Source organism: Schistocerca cancellata, chromosome 2 (assembly GCF_023864275.1).
Source record: "Schistocerca cancellata isolate TAMUIC-IGC-003103 chromosome 2, iqSchCanc2.1, whole genome shotgun sequence".
In the NCBI taxonomy this organism is placed as follows: Eukaryota; Metazoa; Arthropoda; class Insecta; order Orthoptera; family Acrididae; genus Schistocerca; species Schistocerca cancellata.
Window position 1 is genome coordinate 276,595,729 of NC_064627.1, and position 27,808 is coordinate 276,623,536.

The 27,808-nt window shown below is 43.8% G+C and overlaps 1 protein-coding gene across 1 annotated transcript in view; it reads left to right on the forward strand.

Moving 5' to 3' along the window:
- Positions 1 to 27,808, forward strand: part of LOC126153247 (NFX1-type zinc finger-containing protein 1-like) — a 453,816-nt gene that overhangs the window by 336,262 nt on the left and 89,746 nt on the right. The window contains exons 14-15 of the mRNA XM_049916059.1: positions 14,741 to 14,852; positions 23,202 to 23,419. Of these exons, the coding sequence (XP_049772016.1) occupies positions 14,741 to 14,852; positions 23,202 to 23,419 (330 nt within the window). The remainder of the gene's footprint in view (positions 1 to 14,740; positions 14,853 to 23,201; positions 23,420 to 27,808) is intronic.

Below are 27,808 nucleotides of genomic sequence, written 5' to 3' on the forward strand. Positions count from 1 at the left end.
TGCAATTTGAGGCATCAGCCACTGTCCAAGTAGGAATATCCAGTTACAGTGCTATCGTTCACATTCCACATGCACTTCAATCACATTGGGACATTCGCTTGTCTTTGCCGGGCACAAGCAACCCATTGTAATGAATCTGTTGTGCCAGTAGTAAATGGCCTTCCTTGTTGGTGGCTTCTTACCATACTTCGTTCTAAACATCCATTGCACAGTTGTATCACACTTGTTGTTGTCGAACTCCAACACACAGAAAGCTCACTCCGCTCCTGAACTCGCCTTACAACTAGTCCTGACTAGCGGCAAATTACCAAACTATGCTGTGGCAGTATACATGAAAAATAACTTTTGAGGTTTCTCTTCAAAATGACATATGTGTGATTGCTGTTTAATGTTTGTTTTTTGTGCAATAAACAATTGAAAGTGTTCCCCGACTTCATGTACACCCTGTATAATTGACATGATACCTTCCAGTGTCTAAAGGTCTTTTCCACATATACATCCTTCTTACATGATTCTTAAGCCAAATATTAGCTATGATTAAATTAAGCTATGTAGGAAATTCTATGATTCCTTTCCCATCAGTACATTTTCTTTTATTTTTCTTTCTTGTCTCTTACGTACTATCAAATTCAGGTCTCCCATTATAATTAAAGTTTCATCTCCCTTGTTGTTGTTGTTGTGGTCTTCATTCCTGAGACTGGTTTGATGCAGCTCTCCATGGTACTCTATCCTGTGCAAGCTTCTTCATCTCCCAGAACCTACTGCAGCCTACATCCTTCTGAATCTGCTTAGTGTATTCATCTCTTGGTCTCCCTCTATGATTTTTACCCTCCACACTGCCCTCCAGTACTAAATTGCTGATCCCTTGATGCCTCAGAACATGTCCTACCAACCGATCCCTTCTTCTAGTCAAGTTGTGCCACAAACTCATCTTCTCCCCAATTCTATTCAATACCTCATCATTAGTTACGTGATCTACCCATCTAATCTTCAGCATTCTTCTGTAGCACCACATCTCGAAAGCTTCGATTCTCTTCTTGTCTAAACTATTTATCGACCATGTTTCACTTCCATACATGGCTACACTCCATACAAATACTTTCAGAAACAACTTGCTGACACTTAAATCAATACTCAATGTTAACAAATTTCTCTTCTTTAGAAACGTTTTCCTTTCCATTGCCAATCTACAGGGCTATTACGAATGATTGAAGCAATTTCATAAATTCACTGTAGCTCCATTCATTGACATATGGTCACGACACACTACAGATATGTAGAAAAACTCATAAAGTTTTGTTCGGCTGAAGCCGCACTTCAGGTTTCTACCGCCAGAGCACTCGAGAGCGCAGTGAGACAAAATGGCGACAGGAGCCGAGAAAGCATATGTCGTGCTTGAAATGCACTCACATCAGTCAGTCATAACAGTGCAACGACACTTCAGGATGAAGTTCAACAAAGATCCACCAACTGCTAACTCCATTCGGCAATGGTATGCGCAGTTTAAAGCTTCTGGATGCCTCTGTAACGGGAAATCAACGGGTTGGCCTGCAGTGAGCGAAGAAACGGTTGAACGCATGCGGGCAAGTTTCATGCGTAGCTCGCAGAACTCGACGAATAAAGCAAGCAGGGAGCTAAACGTACCACAGCCGACGGTTTGGAAAATCTTACGGAAAAGGCTAAAGCAGAAGCCTTACCGTTTACAATTGCTACAAGCCCTGACACCCGATGACAAAGTCAAACGCTTTGAATTTTCGGCGCGGTTGCAACAGCTCATGGAAGAGGATGCGTTCAGTGCGAAACTTGTTTTCAGTGATGAAGCAACATTTTTTCTTAATGGTGAAGTGAACAGACACAATGTGCGAATCTGGGCGGTAGAGAATCCTCACGCATTCGTGCAGTAAATTCGCAATTCACCAAAAGTTAACATGTTTTGTGCAATCTCACGGTTTAAAGTTTACGAAAAACGTTACAGTACACGTGTATCTGGACATGCTGGAAAATTGGCTCATGCCTCAACTGGAGACCGACAGCGCCGATTTCATCTTTCAACAGGATGGTCCTCCACCGCACTTCCATCATGATGTTCGGCATTTCTTAAACAGGAGATCGGAAAACCGATGGATTGGTCATGGTGGAGATCATGATCAGCAATTCATGTCATGGCCTCCACGCTCTCCCGACTTAACCCTATGTGATTTCTTTCTGTGGGGTTATGTGAAAGATTCAGTGTTTAAACCTCCTCTACCTAGAAACGTGCCAGAACTGCGAGCTCACATCAACGATGCTTTCGAACTCATTGATGGGGACATGCTGTGCCAAGTGTGGGAGGAACCTGATTATCTGCTTGATGTCTGCCGAATCACTAAAGGGGCACATATCGAACATTTGTGAATGCCTAAAAAAACTTTTTCAGTTTTTGTATGTGTGTGCAAAATATCTCAAATAATAAAGTTATTGTAGAGCTGTGAAATCGCTTCAATCATTTGTAATAACCCTGTACATTTTATATCCTCTTTACTTCAACCATCATCAGTTATTTTGCTGCTCAAATAGCAAAACTCCTTTACTACTTTAAGTGTCTCATTTCCTAACCTAATTCCCTCAGCATCGCCCAACTTAATTTGACTACATTCCATTATCCTCATTTTGCCTTTGTTGATGTTCATCTTATACCCTCCTTTCAAGACACTGTCCATTCCGTTCAACTGCTCTTCCAAGTCCTTTGCTGTCTCTGACAGAATTACAATGTCATCGGCAAACCTCAAAGTATTTATTTCTTCTCCATGGATTTTAATACCTACTCCAAACTTTTCTTTTGTTTCCTTTACTGCTTGCTCAGTATACAGATTGAATAGCATCGGGGAGAGGCTACAACCCTGTCTCACTCCCTTCCCAACCAATGCTTCCCTTTCATGCCCCTCGACTCTTGTAACTGCCATCTGATTTCTGTACAAATTGTAAATAGCCTTTCGCTCCCTGTATTTTACCCCTGCCACCTTCAGAATTTGAAAGAGAGTATTCCAGTCAGCATTGTCAAAAGCTTTCTCTAAGTCTGCAAATGCTAGAAACATAGGTTTGCCTTTCCTTAATCTTTCTTCTAAGATAAGTCGTAGGGTCAGTATTGCCTCACGTGTTCCAACATTTCTACAGGATCCAAACTGGTCTTCCCCGAGGTCGGCTTCTACTAGTTTTTCCATTCGTCTGTAAAGAATTTGTGTTAGTATTTTGCAGCTGTGACTTATTAAACTGATAGTTCGGTCTCCCTTAACTATCTGAATAATTTATTTTACCTCATTCAACCTGTTAATCATCTTTGGAGCTATTATGCATACAAACGTGTAATAATTTGGTGGGTTTTGGTTTTGTGTGTATGTGTAAATTGGTTACAGTAATGCATTCACTATGTTGTTCATAGTAGCTTAACTGCATTATTATTTTCTTATTCATTATTAGACCTACTCCTGCATTAGCGCCATTTTATTTTTTAAGTATAGTCTTGTACTTATCTAACCACAAGTCCTGTCTTCCTGGCACCACATTTCACTATTTCTTATGTACCCAATCAAATGATTAACATTACACACACTAACCCACAGAACACTGGATTGTTTCACCTGATGACATCATCAGGTCAGAGTCAAATGGGAGCCTATTTTATCTCTGGAATATTATACCCTAGAGGATGCTGTCATTATGCCATATGAGTTGCGTACCCTCAGGAAAAATAGCTACAGCACTTTCCTCTTGCTTTCAGCCATATGCAGTATCAATGTAGCAAAGCCACATTGGCTAATGTTGGAAGGCCAAATCTGTCACTCATTTAGATTGTTGCCACTGCAACTACTGAAAGACTGTTGCCCCTCTTTCAGAACTGCGAGTTAGTCTGGTCTCCATAGGTACCTCTCTGTGGTGGCTGCACCTATGTTACAGCTATCTGTATCATTGAGGCACACAGGCCACCACACATTGGCAAGATCCATGGTTAATGGTGTGGGTGGGCGGGGGGGGGGGGGGGGGGTATTCCTTTGAAGCTATCAGCGTAATGAAAGATGGGGTATGTTTTAAAGAATACCCAACAGTGAACTGGTTGTACCAAGCAAACCATTTATCAAGGAAATTACACAGACTAGAGTGACAATGGTAGTGCTGCGTCTGGAATGGAGATCATTCTATCAGGTGAGAATCTTCAGTGATAGAAACAAGAGAAAATATTTGTTCTCACAGTATGCTGCTGTGATGAAATGGTCCTATTGTTTACATCAGAAACTGATACTGAAGATAGGCAGTGTTGTTACTTATAGAGGCATTTATTATACTCTGTTTACACTTCAAAAACCAGCAAATTTGATAAGTATTGAAGAATATAATATAACTGTCACCTTTTACCAGGGATACTGGTGGCCAGTAGGGGGGGCATGACGTCATACAACTCTAAAACACTTCACAATTTCCAGCAGAGAGTACGAGTGTAGAACTGTCCTACACTCGTACTCTCTGCTGGAAATATCACTTTCCCACAAAGAAAAATGATCCTAATCCTACTCCTAATGATCCAACTCCCCAAGACACTATCCAAATTGAACCCTGCCTGGAACAGTTCCGTCCTCCATCACAGCGGGACCCACCTCCTCTTCCTCAAAATCACCCTCTCCAAACCTTCCAGGAATTTCTGACTTCCAGCGTTGCCTCTCAATCCTTCTTAAAAAACCTTAATCCTACTCCCAACATCACCAATGCTGAAGCCCAGGCTATCCGTGATCTGAAGGCTGACCGATCCATCGTCATCCTTCCAGCGGACAAGGGTTCCATGACCGTGGTACTTGATCGTCGGGAGTATGTGGCTGAGGGACTGCGTCAGCTTTCAGACAACACCACATACAAAGTTTGCCAAGGTAATCCCATTCCTGATGTCCAGGCGGAGCTTCAAGGAATCCTCAGAACCTTAGGCCCCTTACAAAACCTTTCACCTGACTCCATCAACCTCCTGACCCCACCGACACCCCGCACCCCTACCTTCTACCTTCTTCCTAAAATTCACAAACCCAATCATCCCGGCCGCCCCATTGTAGCTGGTTACCAAGCCCGCACAGAACGTATCTCTGCCTACGTAGATCAACACCTTCAACCCATTACATGCAGTCTCCCATCCTTCATCAAAGACACCAACCACTTTCTCGAATGCCTGGAATCCTTACCCAGTCTGTTACCCCCGGAAACCATCCTTGTAACCATTGATGCCACTTCCTTATACACAAATATCCCGCACGTCCAGGGCCCCGCTGCGATGGAGCACTTCCTTTCAGACCGATCACCTGCCACCCTACCTAAAACCTCTTTCCTCATTACCTTAGCCAGCTTCATCCTGACACACAACTTCTTCACTTTTGAAGGCCAGACATACCAACAATTAAAGGGAACAGCCATGGGTACCAGGATGGCCCCCTCGTACGCCAACCTATTCTTGGGTCGCTTAGAGGAAGCCTTCTTGGTTACCCAGGCCTGCCAACCCAAAGTTTGGTGCAGATTTATTGATGACATCTTCATGATCTGGACTCACAGTGAAGAAGACCTCCAGAATTTCCTCTCCAACCTCAACTCCTTTGGTTCCATCAGATTCACCTGGTCCTACTCCAAATCCCATGCCACTTTCCTTGATGTTGACCTCCACCTGTCCAATGGCCAGCTTCACACGTCCATCCACATCAAACCCACCAACAAGCAACAGTACCTCCATTTTGACAGCTGCCACCCATTCCACATCAAATGGTCCCTTCCCTACAGCCTGGGTCTTCATGGCAAACGAATCTGCTCCAGTCCGGAATCCCTGAACCATTACACCAACAACCTGACAACAGCTTTCGCATCCCGCAACTACCCTCCCGACCTGGTACAGAAGCAAATAACCAGAGCCACTTCCTCATCCTCTCAAACCCAGAACCTCCCACAGAAGAACTCCAAAAGTGCCCCACTTGTGACAGGATACTTTCTGGGACTGGATCAGACTCTGAATGTGGCTCTCCAGCAGGGATACGACTTCCTCAAATCCTGCCCTGAAATGAGATCCATCCTTCATGAAATCCTCCCCACTCCACCAAGAGTGTCTTTCCGCCATCCACCTAACCTTCGTAACCTCTTAGTTCACCCCTATGAAATCCCCAAATCACCTTCCCTACCCTCTGGCTCCTACCCCTGTAACCACCCCCGGTGTAAAACCTGTCCCATGCACCCTCCCACCACCACCTACTCCAGTCCTGTAACCCGGAAGGTGTACATGATCAAAGGCAGAGCCACATGTGAAAGCACCCACGTGATTTACCAACTGACCTGCCTACACTGTGACGCATTCTATGTGGGAATGACCAGCAACAAACTATCCATTCGCATGAATGGACACAGGCAGACAGTGTTTGTTGGTAATGAGGATCACCCTGTGGCTAAACATGCCTTGGTGCAAGGCCAGCACATCTTGGCACAGTGTTACACCGTCCGGGTTATCTGGATACTTCCCACTAACACCAACCTATCCAAACTCCGGAGATGGGAACTTGCTCTTCAATATATCCTCTCTTCCCGTTATCCACCAGGCCTCAGTCTCCGCTAATTTCAAGTTGCCGCCACTCATACCTCACCTGTCATTCAACAACATCTTTGCCTCTGCACTTCCGCCTCGACTGACATCTCTGCCCAAACTCTTTGCGTCTGTATATGTCTGCTTGTGTCTGTTTACGTGTGGATGGATATGTGTGTGTGTGTGCGAGTGTATACCCGTCCTTTTTTCCCCCTAAGGTAAGTCTTTCCGCTCCCGGGATTGGAATGACTCCTTACCCTCTCCCTTAAAACCCACATCCTTTCGTCTTTCCCTCTCCTTCCCTCTTTCCTGATGAAGCAACCGTTGGTTGCGAAAGCTAGAATTTTGTGTGTATGTTTGTGTTTGTTTGTGTGTCTATCGACGTGCCAGCGCTTTCGTTTGGTAAGTCACATCATCTTTGTTTTTAGATATATTTTTCCCACGTGGAATGTTTCCCTCACAGTCACTTGGTTTCCCCACCTTACTTTTGGTAGAACCATCAAACCATAGGCAGTTGATCAATATATCAAACTGTTTGACAGGTGTCGTTTTAAATATTGGCCTTTCAGTCAGTCCTTGGCAAGTGGAGAGATCACATTTCATAATCAGATTTGAAGATGGATGCAAACGGTACTACACCAAAGAGGGCATGAGTTTTTACAGAAATGGTGTTGTAATAGTTAGTTCATTGTGTCATTCAGATTGATTCTCACTGACAAAAGTTTATTATTTGTATGCCAAACAACACTGTCAATCATAGCTTGTTTAAACAAACACTCAAGATTGCAGGAATGTTCAGATTACCTAAGTTAGTAGCTTCCCTTGTCAGTCCAGCTAATTGTCTCACTATGTTATGGCTTGGTGTTCTTGTTGGTTCTAGTGTTTTCCGCATAAAATCATTATTTCTTTTACCTGGCATGCCAGCTGTTTTCCATGTGTGTTCTCAACAATTATTTCTTGTTCATCTTCCAGTATTGTCACAGTTCAAAAAATGGTTCAAATGGCTCTGAGCACTATGGGACTCAACTGCTGAGGTCATTAGTCCCCTAGAACTTAGAACTAGTTAAACCTAACTAACCTAAGGACATCACAAACAGCCATGCCCGAGGCAGGATTCGAACCTGCGGCCGTAGCAGTCCTGCGGTTCCGGACTGCAGCGCCAGAACCGCTAGACCACCACGGCCGGCTGTCACAGTTATCATCATCATCATCACTACTACTGTAGTAACACTGTTCACGTTACATCGCACTTCACTTAGCGTAGACCGGGACTGTGTCCTAGGCATGCCCGATGTTGACTGACTGCGCTCAGCCTGTCCTGCCGAAGTTGTTGTTGTTGTTCTTGTTGTTACGCCGGCAGAGGGCGCGTCCGAATTCTCGCGTGCCCTCTGGTGGACGGGACTCTACTTGCGGCAACTACCGTCCATGACGCGCCGTGCCAGTGTGCGCCTCCCGCGATCTTTCTGGTGGCTACTACACTCCTCCTCCTTCGGGGGGTGAAGCCACTGTGATCCACTGCGTGGGAAGGTGGAGCGTCGGGCAGGAGCGATGACCTCCACATCCATGGGATGGCCGGAGTCGAGGGAATCTGCCAACCCTCTAGCCGGAACCTTCGAATACGGCTGGAAGTGACCCACACGAAGAGGCCCCCGTCGTCCCACAACCGGAGCCCGGGACAGAACGGGCGACAAGCTGTCGAACTCTGGATCCTGTTCCACCTCAGGAGGGGCAAGACCCAGTGGCGGGGACGAAGGGGAAGGGACGACCACAGGGGAACTAGCCCCCTGCGAAACCGGGCCAGCTAGGGGGGCCGGCTCTCGCTGGGGCAGCTCGAATGACGGCGATGCCGGTGCTGGAGCCACTGGAGGCTGCCAAGGCTGAGAACCATCACAGTGCGGCAGAGTCACAGCGGGGAGAGGAGGTAACGTCCCCTGTGAAACCAATACAGGTGCCGGCAATGGGGAAGCCGGTGTCCGAGAGGTCGGAGGGTGGGTGCCCGAACGTGGACGTAGCTGATTTTGGTGACGACGTACCACCCAGTCCCCCACCTGCAAGGTATAGAGCCGGCGGCCATGTCGGTGCAGGACCACCGCCGGTATCCAACGTGGATTGCGACCAAACCCACGGGCCCAGACTGACATACCCAGTGGATAGCCAGGTACTCCGTTTTGGGAAGACTGGCGAGGACCAGGCTGGAGGAGGTGCAGCAGAGTCCTAGGTTGACGCCCATGGAGGAGCTCTGCGGGGCTGCGGTCTCCCATTGGTGTGGTCCGGTATGCCGTCAAGAAAAACGTCAATGCTTCCTCTGCAGGAAATTCGTGCACATACTTTTTCATCTGCGTCTTAAAGGTGCGCACGGTGCGCTCAGCTTCCCCATTCGATTGTGGATGGAAGGGGGGAGAGCAAACGTGCCGAATACCGAAGCGCCTACAAAAATCCTGGAAGGTCTGCGAAAGAAACTGCGGTCCATTGTCCGAGACCAGGCTGATAGGCAGACCTTCCACAGAAAAGATTTTTGCTAGTGCCTGGATTGCAACTTCTGAAGTGGTTGAGGAGCAGCGAACCACATATGGGAATCGGGAATAAGCATCAATGACAATGAGCCAAAAGCCATTGAGAAACGGCCCCGCAAAATCGATGTGAACATGTTCCCACGCCTGGGTTGCCGGCGCCATGAAGAGAACGCTGCCCTGGGAGATGCTTGTTGGCTCGCACACTGGGAACAGGCAGCCACCAAGTGCTCAATTTCTCTGTCAATACCGGGCCAGTACACATGTCTGCGAGCCAAGGTTTTAGTACAGGAAACACCCCAGTGCCCCGCATGTAATAACTTGAGGACCTCCCGTCGTAAACTTGCAGGAACAACCACGCGAGGAGCTGTATCGGTAGCCAGAAGGAGAACTCCTTCCAAGACCGAGAGACGGTCTCTTAGAAGAAAATAATTACGAAGAGGGTCCGAGGCCCGGCCCGGAGGGCGGGACGACCACCCCTGCTGAATGAGGCGAACTACTTGCCGGAGAACCGGGTCAGCCGCCGTTTCCCTGGCGACTCGAGAACTAGTGATCGGGAAGCCATCAACCGCCTAGCGGGACGCCACATCCAAATGAAAACACATAATCTCCTCTCAATCAAATGTAGGGTCCGGGCCCACCGGAAGACGGGAAAGAGCGTCGGCGTTGGCATGCTGGCCTGTAGGGCGAAAACGAATGTCATAATGGTACTTAGAGAGGAACAAGGCCCAGTGCTGTAGTCTGTGGGCCGCCCTATCCGGAATCTGAGAGGCGGGGCCAAATAACGATATTAACGGCTTATGGTCAGTGATTAAATGAAACTTCGTGCCATACAAGAAAGGGTGAAACTTGGTAACAGCGTAGACAATGGCCAAAGCCTCTTTTTCCACCTGGGAGTAATGGGCCTGCGCGGGACTAAGCGTTTTCGACGCAAACGCCAGTAGTTGCTCGGAACCATCTGCGTTGCGATGGGCCAGGACCGCCCCCACCCCATACTGCGAAGCATCCGTAGCCAGGACCAATGGCTTATGGGGATCAAAAGTAGCCAAACAAGGGGCTGACGTGAGGAGGCCCTTCAACGAGGTGAACGCTCGCTCGCATGCAGGCGACCAATCAAAAGGAACACCCTTGTGCAGAAGGCAGTACAGGGGGTGGGCTATAGTGGAAGCCCTGGGAATGAACCGGTGGTAATAGGCTATCTTGCCTAAAAAAGCTTGTAACTCCTTCAGCGATGTGGGCCGAGGAAGGTTGACGATACCTTGGACCAAACTTCCTAGTGGCTGGATGCCATGCTGAGAGATGGTGTAGCCCACATACTCAATGGACGGTTGGAAGAAGGTTGACTTATGCAGGTTGCAACGCAAGCCCACAGACCTGAATTTGAGAAAGAGGGTGCGAAGGTTGTGCAAGTGGTCCGTTGTGCTGCGGCCCGTGACAATTATGTCAACCAGGTAATTAATACAATGAGTGATTGTCGACGTGACATGCTCAAGATAACGCTGGAATATCGCCGGGGCTCTGGATATTCCAAAAGCCAACCGCTGGTATTGGTAAAGGCCAAACGGGGTGTTGACGACTGCCAGCCGTTTGGAGTCCTCATCAAGTGGTATCTGATGATAAGCCTCTGACAGATCGATTTTCGAAAAATAGTGGCCTCCCGCCACGGCGGAGAACAATTCATCAGCACGAGGCAATGGATAGGTGTCCACCACCAATTGGGAATTAATGGTGGCCTTAAAATCGCCACAAAGACGTAATTTTCCTGAGGGCTTCTTGACAATAACGAGGGGCGAAGCCCACTCACTGGAAGAAATGGGAAGAACGACCCCTAGGGCTGTCAGCTGGTCTAGCTCTTCCTTTACCTGAGGGCGGAGAGCCAAGGGGATCTGCCTCGCGCGTAGAAGACGCAGGCGAGCCGACGCCTTCAACGTTAAGTGAGCTTCAAAATCTGAAACACGCCCCAGGCCCTCCTCAAAAATATCTGGAAAGTCTGAGATCAAAGATTCCAATGAGTGATAGGGAACGTCTTCAGAGACCAACTGTATGGTGTCAGCGATAGAAAAACCGAAAGCTTGAAAGGCATCCAGGCCAAAAAGGTTAGCGGAGCTCGCATCACTGACAACAATAAAAGTAATAGGCCGAGTGACTGATTTGTAAGTCACGTCGGTAGTGAATTGACCCAGTAGGGGAATGAACTGTTTACCATAACCGCGTAGACGCCGGTAAACTGGCGCCAACGGGGGCGATCCAAGGTCGGAATACGTTTGTGCGTTCAACAACGAAACTGCCGCGCCCGTATGTACTTGCAGTTGTAACCGGCGCGACCAAACTGACACCTCGATAAAGAGTTTGCGTGCCGATGCGTCGGTAGCCTGGCCCGATGAAACTTCCTGAATGTCAACGTCCACGTCCTCTGTACTTGCTTCCTTCGATTCTTTTGAGGCTGAGCGGCAAACTTTAGCAATGTGACCGTTTTTATTACATTTGCGACAAACGGCCCAACGCTGGGGGCACTTCGACCGATCGTGATGTATATAGCACGACGCACAGGTCGGCAACAGGGGCCGGCAGCCGGAATTCTGTTTACGCACCGCGCGGGAGCGGCCGTAACGGCCAGATTGTACCGCTCGCACGTCGTCCACCCCAGACACAGTGGACGCGGCCGCGCCGCCCTGAACCTCCGCGACGTCGCACCACGCTTCCAGCTGTTGACCTGCTGCGTGAGAGACTTCATACGATTGAGCAATGGACAGGACTTCTTCGAGGGAAGGGTCTTCTAACTGCAGGGCCCGTTGCCGGACCTCCCTATCAGGGGCCGAACGAACAATGACGTCGCGTACCATAACATGGGCATACGACTCCTGCGACTGCTCCGTGACAAAATGACACTTGCGACTAAGACCGTGCAGGGTTGCGGCCCACGCCCGGTAAGACTGATGGGGCTGTTTCTTGCATTGATAGAACTCGACCCTAGCCGCCACAACATGCGTGCGGCGGCGATAATATGAAGACAGCAATGAACACAATGCATCAAAAGACAAGGACGAGGGTTCCTGCAACGGCGCTAGCTGCCGCAAAACTTGATACAGCGAGGGAGATATCCAAGACAAGAAGAGAGCACGACATACCTCCGCATCGGCAACATGAAACGCCTGGAAATGCTGCCGAAGGCGATGTTCATATGCGTCCCAATCCTCCGCCGTCTCGTCATACGGGGGAAAGGGAGGAGGGAACGGCGCCGGAGCAGACGGCGTGGAGAGCAACGCCGGAAGCACTTGTTTCATGGTGGCCATGAGCTCCGTCTGCTGCGCAACCAAAACCCGCACCAAATCCTCCATGCCGTGGAGAAACTGCGAAACAGGAACAACGACGCAACACGCGAAAGAACGACCCTACTCGTCGCCAATTGTGTAGTAACACTGTTCACGTTATGTCGCACTTCACTTAGCGTAGACCGGGACTGTGTCCTAGGCATGCCCGATGTTGACTGACTGCGCTCAGCCTGTCCTGCCGGAGTTGTTGTTGTTGTTCTTGTTGTTACGCCGGCAGAGGGCGCGTCCGAATTCTCGCGTGCCCTCTGGTGGACGGGACTCTACTTGCGGCAACTACCGTCCATGACGCGCCGTGCCAATGTGCGCCTCCCATGATCTTTCTGGTGGCTACTACAACTACTCTCACTTATTATCAGCTAGTTGTTATTGTTTTTTCTTCTCTAATAATCTTCTCTTGCTTCGGTAGTTATAATGTCAGAATCAGCATCTGGGTAATCATTTTCCACCTCAGATTCATTACTGCTCTCTGGCAACCACTCTGAAAGTTTCACCTCTAAAATGCTTCTGTTGTGTATATGATTTGACAGTGAGAAGGTACTGTGGAAGAGATAGCGACACATAGAACAGTGATGTCACAGGGAACATTTAAAAAACCCTTAAATGTCTCTCAGGCTATGTTTCAGTTCAAGGGTTGAATAAACATCCCAGTTAACATCATCTCTGCCTCATAGCAGATACTAAAAATACCTACTGATATGCTACATATTACTGTGTCAATTACACACCATTAAATTCTGAGATTAGTGTGGATAAAATATAGAGAGTGAAAGCTTATCTACAACTAGAATGCAGTTATAAGAGTTGAACAGGTGAAAATGAGGCAGTAATGAGGAAAACAGAGTTGTAGCCTATCCTCAATGTTATTCAATCTGTACATTGGCCAAATAATAATTGGAAACAAAGATAAATTTAGAAAAGAAATTAAAGTTCACAGAGAGGAAATAAAAGCATTGATATTTCATGATGAGTGTGTATTTGTATCAGGCATGGCAAAGGAATTGGAAGCTAAGTTTAACTGTGTGGTTAATGTGTTTAGAAGAGAATATTGTATGAACCTCAGCAAAAGTAAAACACAAATAATGGAATGTAGTGAAATTAAGTCAGGTGGTGCTGAGGGAATTAGATTAAAAAATGATACACTGAACAACAGTCGAAGATGTGTTTTGCTGTTTGTCGACCAAGATAACTTACGATGGATAAAGTAAGGAAGAAATAAAATTCAGACTTGTAATAGCAAGAAACGCTTTCCTGGCAAAGGGAAATAATTACCATCTGATACTAATTTGAGTGTTGCATGTAGCTATTTCATGAATTTTATGGTAAGTGTATTTGCATCTCATTCTGTTGTGCTTCATAGTTATTTTCTGTTATTGAATACTTCACTGCTATCTTTTTATAAAAATTATGAATGATTATTCCACCACCCATTACTTGCAGCAGCCTTATAGATACTTGCTTTATTTCATGAGTTAGCACTATCAGTATTCCGCAATCTACACTGAGATTTGGATTTTCGTTTTTTTACGCTACATTAATGAGGTAAATATCTTTTAAATATGGTACGTAAAATTCTGGCCGAGTGGAGATAATTTAGAAGTGAAGGTAACAACTCACTACCTAGTGAAAGCAGGCACACCATAAAGAATGATAACTTCGCCAGCTTTCAGATGAATCATTTTCTGACCGAAAGTATACATACAGATACGCACACATACATGCATGTGTCCACACACACACACACGTCTACATTGTGCCATCTAAATTCGGAATGTGAGTCACCAGTGTGTGTGTGTGTGTGTGAGTGTGTGTGTATGGGGGGGGGGGGGGGGGGTACACACACTCTAACTCAAAAAAGGATTCACAAGCTGCAACATGGTCACAAATAGAACTGTGGTCCAGAAAGTGTACAATAAATTTGTTTTATTTCTGTCTATAATCACAAAATTGTTAGCTCCTTAGATACTAGTTTTGGTCAGCGATGAGCATCTTCAGATGTTTTAAAGCATTTCTATTATATTAGGGCATGTTTTAAAACAGATCTGAAGATGGTAATTGCTGATTGAAACTGGTAGTCTAAGGACCTAATGATTTTGTAATCATATACAGAAATAAAACAAATTCATTCTACAAAAAGTGATTCACTTGAGAGCTAGCGAAGTTTTCCTTCATTTTTGTTTGACTATTGACGATATCTTTCTCATGGTTGTTCAACAAGTAGCACTTCAATCGTTATTTGTATATTAATAAAACTTTGTTGGTATGTTATGACTGTAATATTATAGTTTGTCATAATATGTCCATTGAATCAGTTGTCCTTTTACTTACAGCTGCAATGTTGATTGTGCAAAAAGTTGCCCGCCTTGTAAGCAGAAGTGTGAATATCGATGCAAGCATTCACGTTGCAGTTTGAAATGTGGTGTTCCTTGTACACCCTGTAGGGTAAGTATTGTCAGAAACAGTGCTAACAGTTAGTTACTAAAGTGTGTACCATTCTTGACAATTGCAATATGACTTTTATACCTAACTATGTCCAGTGTCTCTTCCTCTCTTAGAAACGTGCACGTGGACACACACACACACACACACACACACACACACACACACACACACACACTCTCTCTCTCTCTCTCTCTCTCTCTCTCTCTCTCTCTCTCTCTCTCTCTTTCTCTCTCTGTCAGAAACAGTGGTAACAGTTAGTAATTAAAGTTTGTACCATTCTTCAGGGTGTATACATGGACGAGAAAAAAAAATTCCCGTATTTCCCGGTTAAAAATACACTTTCTCCCTGATGAAAATACACTCTTTGCGTGTTAAGTAACACTATACTGTAAAACTTATCAATCCTTTCAATGGTTGTGGTTTTATACACTGGCGTAGAATTTCCCGGCACTTTAGAAAATGAAACTTGGGGAAAAAACACATTTTGGAAAGTTGTCTGATGTGCAGCAACATGTACACTGCATATTTTCGTATTACGAAAGTATAAATTCGAATTCGAAATCGAGATTGCAATGCGCTTTTGTAAGCCAGTTGCAGCTCATGTCAAGCAATCTTGCCAGTCGATGACAGCGGATATTCAGAGCATAGGACACTTGATGTAGTCAACCAATAGCAACATCACTCTTTAAGTCCCACATACACACAAATAGGAAAAGGTAATGGTTTAAATTAATATACATTGTTTTGCCTCTGCCTGGCAGTTAAGTGTGAATTGCAGAGTAACCATGTAGATGTAGATGCATAAAGATGGTCACTAAGATTAATAATCTGCAAGAGTAGCTAAGCTTTCACACATAATGTTGATATTTTTTGCACGTGCTATGCTTTAAGATACATCACAAAAACGTGACAGTAAAATTTATAACAACAACACAAATATTCTAAATGGTCGTCCTCGAAGATTTGATTTTTGAATGAGAGTCAAACGCTCTGTGATTTAAGTATTTCATCGGACATTCATGCACAGAGTTCATCTTGCATAAAAGGAAATTTACTTTGAAAGTAACGCTTTTCAAACAACCATTCAGAATATTTTCCGGCAACCTGTTAGAAATAGATTCGCTTCAGCAGTTGCCAGAGTGCGCCAGGTAACAGGTGTCGCTGTGCTTGCAAAGCTACGATGGCACAGGAAGCCCGTATGTTTGTACATCTAAAACATTAAAACATCTTACATTGTGGCACAAAAGAAACAAGACATTAGAGGATACTCCAAGAGCATGGGAATTTTGTGGACCATACTAAAATGCATAATTACGCTTAAAGTGCACATTCGTATGTCCAGATTCAGGTGTAAATTTTCTTGGAGTATCAGTACTGTATTATCTCATGTTTGGTTCTTTATTATGACATAATGCCATATGTTCTAGAAGATGAAAACGTGAACTTGAAATACAGCGAACAGTTGAAATTAGCCAATAGTGTAGAATTTAACACTTCGTTTCAAATAAATTGACTGCCTCAGCGGAAAAGATTAATAAAAGTCAAATTTCTTTATAAAAACTGACAAAAATAACTTCATTGCTCTGCAAGGCGATTAATGCTTGACTGTCAGAAAGCTGGAAACAAAATAAAATCTGAAACTAATAACATATTTTGATGATGATTATGATGAGGTCCCATACACCGAGGAGTGTAGGGGACGATCCGGGAGACCCTTCCATAATTATGTGAATGTATTTTAATTCACTTGATAGCTCACGGCCACAGAAATCCGTTTTGTTTTTGTTGTGGGTTGCCAGGAGAGCCAACACCGGGTTATTAGAGGAAGCCGAAAGGCACGCGTTTTAGCTCGCGCAGGCTGGCGTGATGTCTGGAACAGGACAAGGAAATTAGAATTTAGAAAAACGGACGAAGCTGGTGGAATACTTAACTTTAATCCATTAATGGTGAACGTCGCTCTTGACTGTACATTATTCACAATATCAATAGTAACTGAACATGGCGCCTTGCTAGGTTGCAGCAAATGACACAGCTGAAGGCTATGCTAACTATCGTCTCGGCAAATGAGAGCGTATTTTTTCAGTGAACCATCGCTAGCAAAGTCGGTTGTACAACTGGGGCGAGTGCTAGGAAGTCTCTCTAGACCTGCCGTGTGGCGGCGCTCGGTCTCAATCACTGATAGTGGCAACACGCGGGTCCGACGTATACTAACGGACCGCGGCCGATTTAAAGGCTACCACCTAGCAAGTGTGGTGTCTGGCGGTGACACCATAGTTTTCATTTGACCTGAGAGCAACAAATGAAGACGAAACAGCAAAACCACTTAACGTAAACACGGGCCTTGTGGGGACTACCACTTCCCCACTACAACTCAGAATGCTGTGTGCATCAGCTCCGGATCTATGTTATTTCCGAACCATGGTGATGTTAGATAGTGGCGCTCCTCCTCCCTTGAGCATTTGAGGTAGAATGCCAAAAATTTTAAAAATCGACTTTTCAAAAATATCTTAATTTTGTAGCGCACATCTTTCTGAAGAATCTGATACATAAAACATGTATGTTCAAGGGAACGTAAGACATGTTATTTGGTCTTAAGTGTGCCGAAGTGCAGTACTACGCCTCTTCACACAGCATTCTTCCATCGCACACCTCTGTATTTCACTCTGTGGAATTCAAACGTGTAATTGTAATGGATGCCATCAAACTATATTCAGGCCAGTGGAAATTAAAATCTCCTGTGGTGCCTCTCCTGTTCCCAGTCGGCCTGTTTGACATCCTGCTCCTCTTTAAAAAAATCTCGCAATTAATACTGGAAGGGATTATTTGTAACCAGCAGAACAAGAACTCTTCAGAAAATTTGCAGTCTTTACTGCCTGTTAGCTAATAACTTGCTGTTTTTTGTGACATAAAATTAAATATAGGATACATAAAACAAGTAAAGACAAGAGACAAGCAAGACAGTATACATTTCTTCAGTCCTTAAGTCCTAGCTTTTTTTTCTCTCTAATCTTGCCACAGCTTTATGTGGCATACTTTTCTCTCTGGGAAAGAATCTATTACCTCATCAAAGTTAGTCACGTTTTGTTACATGAAAAAACGAAATGTCGTTGTCTAATACTAGAGACCCCCCCATGAACCATGGACCTTGCCAGTGGTGGGGAGGCTTGCGTGCCTCAAGGATACAGATAGCCGTACCATAGGTGCAACCACAACGGAGGGGTATCTGTTGAGAGGCCAGACAAACGTGTGGTTCCTGAAGAGAGGCTGCAGCCTTTTCAGTAGTTGCAGGGGCAACAGTCTGGATGATTAACTGATCTGGCCTTGTAACACTAACCAAAACGGCCTTGCTGTTTTGGTACTGCGAACTTCTGAAAGCAAGGGGAAACTAGAGCCGTAACTTTTCCCGAGGGCATGCATCTTTACTGTATGAATAAATGATGATGGCGTCCTCTTGGGTAAAATATTCTGAAGGTAAAATAGTCCCCCATTCGGATCTCTGAGCGAGGACTACTCAAGAGGACATTGTTATCAGGAGAAAGAAAACTGGCATTCTACGGATCAGAGCATGGAATGTCAGATCCCTTAATCGGGCAGGTAGGTTAGAAAATTTAAAAAGGGAAATGGATAGGTTAAAGTTAGATATAGTGGGAATTAGTGAAGTTCAGTGGCAGGAGGAACAAGACTTTTGGTCAGATGAATACAGGGTTATAAAAACAAAATCAAATAGGGGTAATGCAGGAGTAGGTTTAATAATGATTAAAAAAATAGGACTGTGGGTAAGCTACTACAAACAGCATAGTGAACGCATTATTGTAGCCAAGATAGACACGAAGCCCACGGCTACTACAGTAGTACAAGTTTATATGCCAACTAGCTCTGCAGATTATGAAGAAATTGATGAAATGTATGATGAGATAAAAGAAATTATTCAGGTAGTGAAGGGAAATGAAAATTTAGTAGTCATGGGTGACTGGAATTCGAGTGTAGGAAAATGAAGAGAAGGAAACGTAGTAGGTGAATATGGATTGGGGCTAAGAAATGAAAGAGGAAGCCGCCTGGTAGAATTTTGCACAGAGCATAACTTAATAATAGCTAACACTTGGTTCAAGAATCATGAAAGAAGGTAGTATACATGGAAGAATCCTGGAGATACTAAAAGGTTTTAGATAGATTACATAATGGTAAGACAGAGATTTAGGAACCAGATTTTAAATAGTAAGACATTTCCAGGGGCAGATGTGGACTCTGACCACAATCTATTGGTTATGAACTGTAGATTAAAACTAAAGAAACTGCAAAAAGGTGGGAATTTAAAGACATGGGACCTGGATAAACTGACTAAACCAGAGGTTGTACAGAGTTTCAGATAGAGCATAAGGGAACAATTGACAGGAATGGGGGAAAGAAATACAGTAGAAGAAGAATGGATAGCTTTGAGGGATGAAGTAGTGAAGGCAACAGAGGATCAAGTAGGTAAAAAGACAAGGGCTAGTAGAAATCCTTGGGTAACAGAAGAGATACTGAATTTAATTGATGAAAGGAGAAAATACAAAAATGCAGAAAGTGAAGCAGGCAAAAAGGAATACAAACGTCTCAAAAATGAGATCGACAGGAAGTGCAAAATGGCGAAGCAGGGATGGCTAGAGGACAAATGTAAGGATGTAGAGGCTTATCTCACTAGGGGTAAGATAGATACTGCCTACAGGAAAATTTAAAGAGACCTTTGGAGAAAAGAGAGTCACTTGTATGAATATCAAGAGCTCAGATGGAAACCCAGTTCTAAGCAAAGAAGAGAAACCAGAAAGGTGGAAGAAGTATATAGAGGGTCTATACAGGGGCAATGTTCTTGAGGACAATATTATGGAAATGGATGAGGAGGTGGATGAAGATGAAATGGGCGAGTTTGACAGAGCACTGAAAGACCTGAGTCAAAACAAGGCCCCGTGAGTAAACAACATTCCATTAGAACTACTGACAGCCTTGGGAGAGCCCGTCCTGACAAAACTCTACCATCTGGTGAGCAAGATCTATGAGACAGGTGAAATTCCCTCAGACTTCAGGAAGAATATAATAATTCCAATCCCAAAGAAAGCAGGTGTTGACAGATGTGAAAATTACAGAACTATCAGTTTAATAAGCCACAGCTGCAAAATACTAACGCGAATTCTTTACAGACGAATGGAAAAACTGGTAGAAGCCAACCTCGGAGAAGATCAGTTCGGATTCTGTAGAAATGTTGGAACACTTGAGGCAATACTGACCCTACGACTTATCTTAGAAGAAAGATTAAGGAAAGGCAAACCTATGTTTCTTGCATTTGTAGCCTTTGAGAAAGCTTTTGACAATGCTGACTGGAATACTCTCTTTCAAATTCTGAAGGTGGCAGGGGTAAAATACAGGGAGCGAAAGGCTATTTACAATTTGTGCAGAAACCAGATGGCAGTTGTAAGAGGCAAGGAGCATGAAAGGGAAGCAGTGGTTGGGAAGGGAGTAAGACAGGGTTGTAGCCTCTCCCCGATGCTATTCAATCAGTATATTGAGCAAGCAGTATAGGAAACGAAAGAAAATTTTGGAGTAGGTATTAAAATCCATGGAGAAGAAATAAAAACTTCGAGGTTCACCTATGACATTGTAATTCTGTCAGAGACAGCAAAGGGCTTGGAAGAGCAGTTGAACGGAATGGACAGTGTCTTGAAAGGAGGGTATAAGATGAACATCAACAAAAGCAAAACGAGGATAATGGAATGAAGTCGAATTAAGTCGGGTGATGCTGCGGGAATTAGATTAGGAAATGAGACACTTAAAGTAGTAAAGGAGTTTTGCTATTTGAGCAGCAAAATAACTGATGATGGTCGAAGTAGAGAGGATATAAAATGTAGACTGGCAATGGCAAGGAAAGCGTTTCTGAAGAAGAGAAATTTGTTAGCATTGAGTATTGATTTAAGTGTCAGGAAGTTGTTTCTGAAAGTATTTGTATGGAGTGTGGCAATGTATGGAAGTGAAACATGGACAATAAATAGTTTGGACAAGAAGAGAATAGAAGCTTTTGAAATGTGGTGCTACAGAAGAATGCTGAAGATTAGATGGGTAGATCACATAACTAATGAGGAGGTATTGAATCGAATTGGGGAGAATAGGAGTTTGTGGCACAACTTGACTAGAAGAAGGGATCAGTTGGTAGGACATGTTCTGAGGCATCAAGGGATCACCAATGTAGCACTGGAGGGCAGCATGGAGGGTAAAAATCATAGAGGGAGACCATGAGATGAATACACTAAGCAGATTCAGGAGGATGTAGGCTGCAGTAGGTACTGGGAGATGAAGAGGCTTGCACAGGATAGAGTAGCATGGAGAGCTGCGTCAAACCAGTCTCAGGACTGAAGACCACAACAACAACAACAATACTTGAGAAGCTGTTAATACAAATGGTGCCCAAGACTGGTGTGGTTTTTTGATCTGATTACATGTATTTTGTCACTGTCTGCTAGATAAAACGAAATAAGCCCACCTAATATTGCAGCAATTGTTACACACACAAAATAAATGAGACTGTTTTGGCACAAATCGTCATTTTTATAACACAACAGATTATAATTCACGAAGTACCAATATCAAATGCCTATTAGGCCTACTACAAGCAAAAAGTTTTATGTTAGGAAATAGTTTCACGTTTCATTCATACTCTCTAGTTTCTGAAGCATGAGATCGAAAAGTAGTAGTACGAAATGTTGATATAAATTTGGAATTATCATATTCTTCCGTAATTTGTGTGTGTCCCCATTTCTTCTCCTTCCTCTTTCTAACAATCCTGTCATCACTAATTCTGTAACTATTCCTGCCAGTGTCAAAACTTATTCTCTGGTTAACGTCAGTAACCCTGCCACAATCACCAGATTAGTTATCCTGCATTTATTCTCCAGTTAGGTGTTATTATCTGTTAGTACAACGCATTTTCCACACTACTCCCAGAATAGAACTTTAGCAGCTGCTATCCAGGGACTGTGTAACTAGTCCTTAGTAGTGTAGCAGTCTGGCCAAACTTTTCTGTCAAAATTTCATTCTCTCTGTGCGCTGCAATAAAAAATTCTGCCAGTTGTGAGGTTTGGTGTTTGATACGGTTTTTGTTGGCAAAAAGCCTAAAACCTATAGACATTTATCATGAAGTGTTCGAAGTGTATGGAAACAATGTAGTGAGTGAATGTTCCGTCCGGAAATGGTGCATTTGGGTGCCCACTCTTCTCTTCATCATGAACATTGGTTCGGCCATTTTGTTGAATAGCAGTACATTCACTCTTCATTGGAGTAATTGCTGAACGTTCCAGAAAAGCGAAATTTAGTAATGGCATCACATATTTTAAATGTTATTTATATGGCAAGAAAGAAGGACACTGTAAAAACGGTAACCTTTTAAAGAAATTCAGTTAAATCGGTGATTGAAATTTTATGATCGTTATGTAAACTTAGTTCTTATGAATTCAACTGCTGCATTGTATTATTGTATTTTGCACATACTATTACTGACACATAATGTTTAATTTAGTTGCTTGCTTCAACAGTAATGTATGTTGTGGTCATTTTTCATACATTAGCACTGTTCTGGACACTGTTACATGAATCTCTTAGTGAGCATAACCTCAACAAATGTTCAAGACCCATTGTCTCCTTAAAAAATACCTGCAATTTTTTGAGTTTTTTCAATTGTTGTTTATACAAACAACTTACTTGAGTGTTATTGGCTTTAGATACTTTAGGGGACCTGCAATTGCTCAAGTGGAACGGATGTTGCAATTAAAATAATATTAGTGAGGCTAATTTAAAGTTAATTTTTTGGTGTTCAGATAAATATTGAGCCAGTAATAATGCAGCCCCATTGAGAATACTGGTTTAGAACATGGAATGATTTGATTGCTGTTTGTAAGTTGCTGGAAGTCATACTGACTGATGTCAAGGGGTTGGAGGCTGCTTCAAACTGGTATGTTGGGTGAAATGCTGAGTCATGTCCCAGAGAAGTCAAAGATGCCTCAAGTATATTCCCTCCAATGGATAGTGACTCCTCTGCAAAAAATGTATCTTTGCTTGTGCATTTGATGAATGTAGCACCTCCGGAGTAAGTAGGGGCTCTGTATAGGGGAGGTAGGGACCAGCGAGCATTCGATATTACACTAACAAGTTTGAGGTATTGATAAAAATTGATGGACATGCTATCTCCATTAAGATATTCATGTTGCGCCATATTTATTTTGAAGCATGTCACTGAATATTTGAATTGATAATACAGTACAGAGAAGAAAGTAAATTGTTCTACAGTATTTCGGTCATCATTTTAAAATCATGTGTATTAAATTTCAGGAACCATGTGAATGGCGCTGTAAACATACCCGATGCACAAAGCTTTGCTATGAGCTTTGTAATCGTTCTCCCTGTTATGAACCCTGCGAGAAAAAGCTTAAATGTGGCCATGATTGTGTTGGCTTCTGTGGTGAACCTTGCCCTCCTTTATGTAGAATTTGTAATGAAGAAGAATTAACAACAATTTTCTTTGGCTCAGAAGATGAAGAGGGTGCCAGGTATATTTTTCGATATGCAATTTCATATTTTGTATTCTGTTTAAAGAATTTTTTACTTCTTTGTTTTATTATTAATTTTTTTAATAATTTTTGTAATGATAAATGTTACTACCACTGTATATAGACTTCATTTTGAAAATGAATCAGCCTTTTGGAATTAATTTTGGAACTGTGAAGTCTGGTAATTTAATATTCACTGTTCTGCTGTGCAGCTTTAATACTTTGATGAAAGAGCTGAAAACAAACTCTGGGTTTTTGTTTTGTCAAAAAACGTAGCTTCTGAGAGAAAGATCCTACCTCACTGTGATGAAAGAGCTGAAAACTAACTGGGCTTATCTTTTGTCAAAACACATTGCATCTGAGTGAGAGAAAGAGAGATCCTACCACCAAGTAAAATTGTTCAGGAAAGCGGCTTCACGTGTTACAGAGGTCGTAAGCTGAAAGATGGGAACAGGCGTCTCCTAAGTGCTCGTGACCTCTTCTGTCTTGTCTGTCAACTCTTTGGTGGTAAGATTGAAGGAAAAGTGTTAATATTAACTATCCAGAAATGCTTTAATCACAGTTGGGACCAGTTAATATATGATTTGGGTGAAACTGAAGCTTAGAGAACTTCACCGAGCAGTTTGGTGACTCTGCAGTGAAAGTAGCCTTATATGATTAAAATTTTGATTGATGTATTGAAGATTGCAAAGCTAAATGTTGTAATACCCTATTACCTTCTTGCTATTGAAATTTACTATATTTTATGTGATCATTTCCATACAACTGAAGATATTGTTGGCCCAAAATCATCTCTCTTAGTAGTTTCAGAGCCTTTCACCACAGAGAATATCTCAATGGCTAAGTGAGGAATGGGTGATAACCAATGGCCAAAAAGAATCTATGAATCTGTGGTATCTGCAGTTTTTATTACAACAGCCAAGTGCACAGGGTAGTGCAATCACAGTGACTTAGCAAATGGACATTAAACAGAGGAAGAACAATCAATGTCCATTTGGGTAACCAGTAAAATTCATTGTAGTAAAATCATGCAGTAGTCCTAATCGGCAAGCTGAACCTTCACGGAACATGAACAACATGCGAGAGCAGGGCCACACTGCTGGTGTGCAGCTGCATCTACTCAACATGCAGTGGTGCTGGCAGCAATTGAAGAAGGCACTTCCATTTTCATCTGTTGCCAGCAGTGCCAAATACAAACTCTGCAGCTGTGGTGGCGATATAAGCAGATTTACCACCATCTCTCTCCTCCCCTTCTGTGATCTGTGCTGCAGGCGTCAGTGGGAAAAGACAGGAGACCAAACAGGCAGGACTACCGTATTTACTCGAATCTAAGCCGCACTCGAATCTAAGCCGCACCTGAAAAATGAGACTCGAAATAAAGGGAAAAAAAATTTCCCGAATCTAAGCCGCACCTGAAATTTGAGACTCGAAATTCAAGGGGAGAGAAAAGTTTTAGGCCGCACCTCCAAATCGAAACAAAGTTGGTCCATTGTAATATGAGACACAATTTAGGTCGAATGAATGACGATACTGCTACAGTAGTTTGGTTCGAGTCGTAAGCTTAGCAGTTAAGCTTTACTACGTAGCCATTGCTATGCGTCAGGCGCTCCGTCCGTATTTATACGAGTGCCCTTCCTTTTTCACATGCTTCGTCTGGTTTGAATCGATTGCTTATTTTGCTTTGAGCTGACAAGTGCCGTTTTCTTTGTTATAGGTGTTTGCGTCACTCTTAAGCTGAAAATGCATTACTGCACTGTGTCATGCATTGTTTGTCGCATTCTGATAGTGCGTGTTTATGGCCTGTCGCGGCTCACGGCATGGCTTGCTTTTGTGCGCACTACCGCCGCGTACAATTAAAAAAAAAAGTGAGGAATCGTCTCATTAGCGAAACAATGGCAAGAGACTGCTATTTGTTGTTACGTACACTGCTGCTTTCTTTGATAATGATCAACAAGAATCAAATAATAGACTGCGTATGATAGAACATGTTCTGAACGAGAGTTAGGCGAAAATTTTTCTCCGTTTGAAAATCTTTGCGGCTGCTTCTTTATTACATCAAATTCTGCACAGAAATTAGAGTCATCTTAGATTTAAAAATCTAGTCACTTGCCGTGCTTCATTTCTGACTGTATCGCTGTTAGGCATAAGAATAATACGAATATAAACATGACACGATACGTATATTCTTCCGCGTTTGCTGTTGTCTCACTCTAGTTTCGTAGTTTATTAGGCAGACAGGATTTAAATGAGAGAGCAGCAAACACGAAAGAATACATGGCAAAATGTTTATATCCGTATTATTCTTATGGTGAAGAGAATACTGTATGTGATTCAAATTTCATCAGGTTCCTATTAGCAACCATCTCTTCTCACAGATAGGAAAAAATTCAGAACATAGAGTTGGCCATATTGACAAACATCCCAAACAGTCTTGCCAGTCAGATTTTCGTAGTACACTGAAATTGTGCTACATTCGAAGATGAACAATAAGGAATTTGTATTTACTTCGTTGGATAATGTATGAAAATGCAGTGGTCGAAACTCGCGGCGGAGAAAAAAAACTCGTCTTCCACTTTTTTTTTTAATTTATTTACTGACGCAGAGGTTTTGGCGCCAGTATTTATCTTTGTGCCTACAGAGCATGCGTGCGTAGCGCTACATATATTCGACGGCAGAAGTTAGTTGTGGCGGCACGTACCAACATTTTTCATAACTTCCGCTTGCTTTGCACTCGATTCTAAGCCGCAGGCGGTTTTTTGGATTACGAAAACCGGAAAAAAAGTGCGGCTTAGATTCGAGTAAATACGGTAATGCTGCATACAGACTGGCACAGCTGAAGAGACCACTAGGTCCACACAGGAGACATTGGGACAGCAGCAGCAGCTGCATATTGACAATGTTCACCTCCATTGGACATTGGATTGTAAGCATCCAACGAGGCATAGCCACTGTGGGGACTCTCAGTCAACTTTCTCCAGCCTGGCACAGCATATGGCCAGAAGTGGCCTGCAGTATATGGGGAACCAGGCGTATGAAAGACCCCACACATGTTGTTGGCCTAGAACTGTACTGTCAGTGGTGAGGGCGGGACAGGGGTAATTGGGGAAGGGCCACAGCGTGATCCTGTGGGATGATGACATCCAGACAATTGCTGTCAGACATCAACTGAGGGCTTGGCGTGACTGGCAGGCACATGTCAATTTTTCCAGTGCCCAACAGCACATGTATTGGATGTGCCCCTGTGGTATCTGGCCCTGGGTGTGGGGTGGCACTAGCATACAAACTCCTCCTCACCAGCATCTGCTGTGGTACCAGTTGCAGCTGGTTGATAACTCATCAAGGATGCAGCTGGTCCTGATGGGAGGACAGCGACATCTCTGTGGTGTTTACAGTAAACATTCGAAAGTTGTAAATCATTCAAACGATCGCTGGTGCCCATCCAGACTGCCAGCTGAAAGTATGCACTCAGACAGTGTTGACTGGGGCGTATCACAAAGTTGCAAGCTTATTTCGGGCTGTGGTGTAGGGCCAGACAGGTGCAGCAGAATCTGGGGCTGTCAGCCATGGAGGGTCTCTGCCAGGCTTCAGCCGTGCAATGGTGTGTTCCTGCAGGTGTTAAAAAACAAAAGCAATGCATACTCTGACAAGCACATTTGTAACTGTGTCTTAAAAGTGTACACCATACACACTACCTCGCCACTCAACCATGGGTGAAACAGTGCAGATGTGATGTTGGCAATACATTTTGAGGCTGGAAGTCTCAGAACACTGGTGATGTGAACTGCAGGCCACTACAGGGGATAATCGTCCAGGACAACTCTCAATCACAAAGACCTGAGACTCCATACAGTATCTTCTGTGGTGATAGAGGGTATGCACAGCACATATGGGTATTGTAGTATGTGTCAACCACCACCAACTTTATGGAATGATGCCAGGGGCTCACAAAATCATTGTGAACATGGTCCCAAGGCTGACTCAGTATGGACTGTGGAGTGGAAGTTCATGGCGGTGGCACTTACTGTTCTGTGCACTGTTTTCATTTACAGATGATCGTCTTAATGGGTGCTAGATAAGTAAACAAAATGCTGTGTGATGGCAGGTCATACCCTAATGGCCTTGGTGTAAAAGAGCAAAGATACAAGCCTACAGGACTGGATGATAATCTGGGGGACACCTGTGTTGGTACTAAGGAGGAGAGTGCCAACAACTACTGACAGCCAATGGCAGAGGAGAAATACATGGAGAATGGAACAGGCTCCTTGGTGTTCAAGCACTTTGGTCAACCATTGCATTCAAAATCAACCACCTGTCAGGCCATAGAGTCTTGCCAGGTGTCTTGTGCTACACAATAGGCCATCACTGGGAGTCTATCCACCACATGCTGCA